Consider the following 4,029-nt stretch of genomic DNA (forward strand, 5'->3'; position numbering starts at 1 on the left):
AGGTGTACCGTCAATAAATATCGATACCGTTTTATCGCCCAGGCCTACGTTGAATTAATGAAAGCAGTTAAATCTTATTTTTATTCAGCAACCGCTATAGGGATTTCCTGGGTTTCTTCTGCAAGGTGTATTTGGAGTTTCAGCGCCAGAGCGCCCTCTGGCCTTCGGATGGAGATTTACTGCTGATCACAGAACCGTGCTTCACTGAAAGATACGCAAGACAATCGCAGCTTCTGCCTAATCGCGATTTATCGCCTTTGCGATTTAATTTCGATTAATCGTGCAGCCCTATCAGAGAGCCAGTGTTAATGCTGTAGATGCTACAAATAGTTTACTTAGCTCATTAAACTGAGATAGGAGAAAATATTACAATGACATGCATCATATTTAAATAATCTAAATAACTGTGTGAGGTAATGCAAAATGAGATGGGAATTGTAATTGCTGTCATCACAGTTCTGTATGTTGCCAAAATAGAAGAGGTTACTAATGTTTTATTGGTTGCAACAAGCTGTTTTGCCTGTTTTGTATATGGCTGCGACTGTTCTCCTCACTTCAGATATTAAATGTATTACCTTTGCAGAATGAAACTTAGTTTTAACCCGTAGCCTGCCTTTATGGACGAATAAAGTACAAATTAAATCAAACAAACACTATTTATTTAACTTGTATAGTTTGCCTCGAAACTGAAGATAAAATAAAGTCAAATGAATCGGCGAATTTTTGAACCGCTTGTTTTAAAATCAAACCGATTCACTTAAAACGAATCGGACTTTCCAATGTAAAATCGTTTTAAACAATTACTATTGCGCTACTAACATAGAAGTTAGTAGCGTCGCCAGCTTTTTAGTTCCTCCCCAAAACTGCGTGTAGCTCGTTTTAAGAGCGCGTTATTGAATTCGTGTGAATTACGAACAGGCAATCAGTGCGGCTGCCTCTCAGCCGGTGATAATGGGGTCTTGCTGCAGTGAGTCTCGCGCACCTCCCTTTCTCTCATCTAAACATGGCTGTACTGCGCGTTTGACCAATAACACGGGGCTTATGTGGCCCGTTAGCTTTGGGCGAGCGGTGTTCAATGAATTCGCGAAGTCCCGTCTGTTTGTAGTCATTAGAGAGGCGCTGATAGGTGCGTGATCTCACTGTGCGTTATGCTGCTCTACGGGGAGGAAAGACCGATGATGCTCGGCGCTGCACTCATGTACTCGCATCCCACAATGCGGCGGAGCGGGTTTTGTCATATTTCTTGTTATGTGCTAGAGATATGTTAGTATCAGAGCGCACTTTATTTGAAACGACTCGTATTCCGCTAACGTTACTTTTGTCGGCCGTGTGAACGATCTAAAAGCGTATGAAAGATTGAAACAGTGACGCTTCGCCACGCGTGTCACTCCACTCTGTGGGATGAGCGCTGCATTTAGTCGACATGGAGCCTGGAGCTTTAATTTGGAGGTCAATGTGAAACTGCATTCGCAAGGTTATAGATACAGCACAGAAATATAGATATTTTTTATGGAGCTGTTGTTTTTTGTAAAAGCAGGCCTGTAATTGTTGCAGTTGTGTGTAGAGGTGATTGATTAGTCTCTGTTTTTGAGGTAGTGGATACTGTAGGGATCTCTGTGTTTTAGGATACACTGTTTGTTGTAAGTTGTCATAAATTGTTCTTTTTTCTCCCATTTGGAATTTTATATGAATCTGGCTGACCAGGTTAGTAGTGGGTTCATTTGAAAGTGTCATTTCAATAGGCTGATCATAGGTCCTCTTTTTTCCCCCCCAGACATGCCCTGGCTGGAATTTCTAAATTGCCTAAAAATATATAGGTTTTGGCTTTGTTTTCTTATTGTTTTTTTGTTGTTGTTTTTTTTATGTGGTTTGACCAATAATGTGCAGGCATTGTACATAATCAACCAATCGTGATGTGCGAGTAGGTAGGTGCTACAGAGAACGGTCAAAGTAATGCAAGTGTACATATGTGAAGACTCTACAGATCATGTCAGTAGGAAAACAAAGCAAAACCCGTAATTAAGAAATCCGGGGGGGGGGGGAAGTTGTATGGTCACCCTACACTAAAGGGATATTTTACCCAAAAAATCAAAATCATGTAATTGTTTATTCACTCTCATGTTGTTTCAATCTGTATGACTTTTTTTCTTACATGGAAAAGAAGATGCGATGTTAGGCAGAATATTAACCTCAGTCACATGCATTTCTGAGACTGAGACTGTTATTCTGCCTAACATTTGTTGAGGGTGTGTAAATGATGACTTTTCATCCCTTTAAAATCCTAAAACACTTACTCTGGAGGCTTTTACTGTGGCTATAGCAAATTGTGACTAATTATTTTTTACATTCTCCCCTCTTTTGTTTCCCCCCTATTCTTTTTGCTCCTGTCTTTCTCAGTAGTGAGGTGAAGGAGACTGTCATGGCGGAGCCTGAGAAGGTTCCAGAGAGCAGTGAGGAGGTAAGAGCACAGAGGAGTGCTGGGCTGACCCAACTCTACCATTCGCCACATATCCTCCACATAAAGAGGCAAACAATGTTTTATAAATGGCTGTCATCCTTCCCCCTATATTTTTCAATACAGATGCATTATTATTACAGGTACTTGCAGGCATTACTAATTATGTTTACTTGTACATAAGCTAATTTAGCAGCTCTGTGTATTGTTTGCCCTTTTTGTGGTCAGATGATGTTGTGTGAATCTTTGCTGAAGCTGTCCTAGACAGAAGCAGCAGGGGGCACTCTCTCACTTTGGCTGATGTTTAAAACCCCCTTGATTGCTTTGTTGTAAAGGTGCTCATGCCTCTTTCATTGCCCTTATTGGTACCTGCATACAACTACTACTACTTCTACTGCAGCATCTGTTCCACTGTCTCCATGCGCCATGGCTTTACCTGATAGGCCCTTGAGTCTGCTCTGCAGTGCAACACACCAGGCAACAATGGCCACGTTTCCTCAATGGCGTTGGCTGGAAGCACCTGTTGTTTGGACTGATAATGAAATGCTGAGTAATGTGGGTGTGACATTTTGCTGAGTGTCAGTTTGGCTCAAGATGGCAGCAAGGGTGGAAGTGAGATTACCAGAAACCATAAGCAAATAAATGGACATCTTCAGGACTGTTCAATGTGACTTTTTTTGGTTTGAATGGAGACATTTCCAGTGATTGTCCCAGTTCTTCACTATATAATGGGACTAGTTTCTCTCTTTATCCTGCAGAAAAACCTTGATGTGTTTTCTTAATTTCCAAGGAAATTTTGAACTCATTTTTCATTGCACTGTAAGACAACAACTGGCTCTGCTGGATTTTACAGCCTTCTCATTTTTCTCTGGACTATCATGATCAAACCTAACTGATAGTTTGAAAATGGCCTTTATCTGGTTCGTTGTTTTGTGGCTGCTTGAAAGCAGTGAAACTGCTTCATTCAACCTGAACGGACAGAAACCTTGTGCAGTCTCCCTCGTAACATGGACATCTTCACAAATACATCTGACATGGAGTGTGAAGTGACTCAGTCTTCTGAAAGGTTTCTCAGCAGTTTGTTTGAAAGACTCCTCCCAATTTCCATTTTCATGCCAATACGATGGACTTCAAAAAAGACACTCAGAACCTCTCAAACTCCACCCACATTGTTCTACATAAGAGTTCTTCTGCCAGCCTGCTCTCAGATCTGTGCCCAAACTTCCCAGCCTTCTTTGATTGGACAGTTGTTGCCTAGATACAGTACATGCAGACGTACGATTGGGCCATTCCCAACCCAGTGAAGAACATGTGTCAATGGTACCAGGAAATAAGTAGTCATTCTCCATTTTCTACTTTAAACGTTTTGCCTAGACAATGCTAATATTTGCAGAGACTCCCTGGTAACCTTAAAATGGAGCTGTTGACTACAGGATAAAGAGTAGATGTATGTATGTGTGTGTGTGTGTGTGTGTGTGACAAAGAGAGGGTGAGAGAGAAGGAAATAAGTCCACATTAAACTAAATTATTAAAAAAAAGAAATATTTACTAAAAAAAAAAAAAAAGGTGAGATA

At 40.9% G+C, this 4,029-nt stretch overlaps 1 protein-coding gene across 4 annotated transcripts in view; it reads left to right on the plus strand.

Annotated features, from left to right (window-relative positions):
- Positions 1-4,029, plus strand: part of acin1a (apoptotic chromatin condensation inducer 1a) — a 23,684-nt gene that overhangs the window by 13,940 nt on the left and 5,715 nt on the right. For 3 of the 4 annotated variants that reach the window (XM_016461025.1, XM_016461027.1, XM_016461028.1), the window contains one exon: positions 2,398-2,458. In XM_016461025.1, the coding sequence (XP_016316511.1) occupies positions 2,398-2,458 (61 nt within the window). The remainder of the gene's footprint in view (positions 1-2,397; positions 2,459-4,029) is intronic. The other variant, XM_016461026.1, reaches the window with a different exon arrangement.

This window comes from Sinocyclocheilus anshuiensis, unplaced genomic scaffold, assembly GCF_001515605.1.
Source record: "Sinocyclocheilus anshuiensis isolate Anshui unplaced genomic scaffold, SAMN03320099.WGS_v1.1 scaffold4, whole genome shotgun sequence".
Taxonomy (NCBI): domain Eukaryota; kingdom Metazoa; phylum Chordata; class Actinopteri; order Cypriniformes; family Cyprinidae; genus Sinocyclocheilus; species Sinocyclocheilus anshuiensis.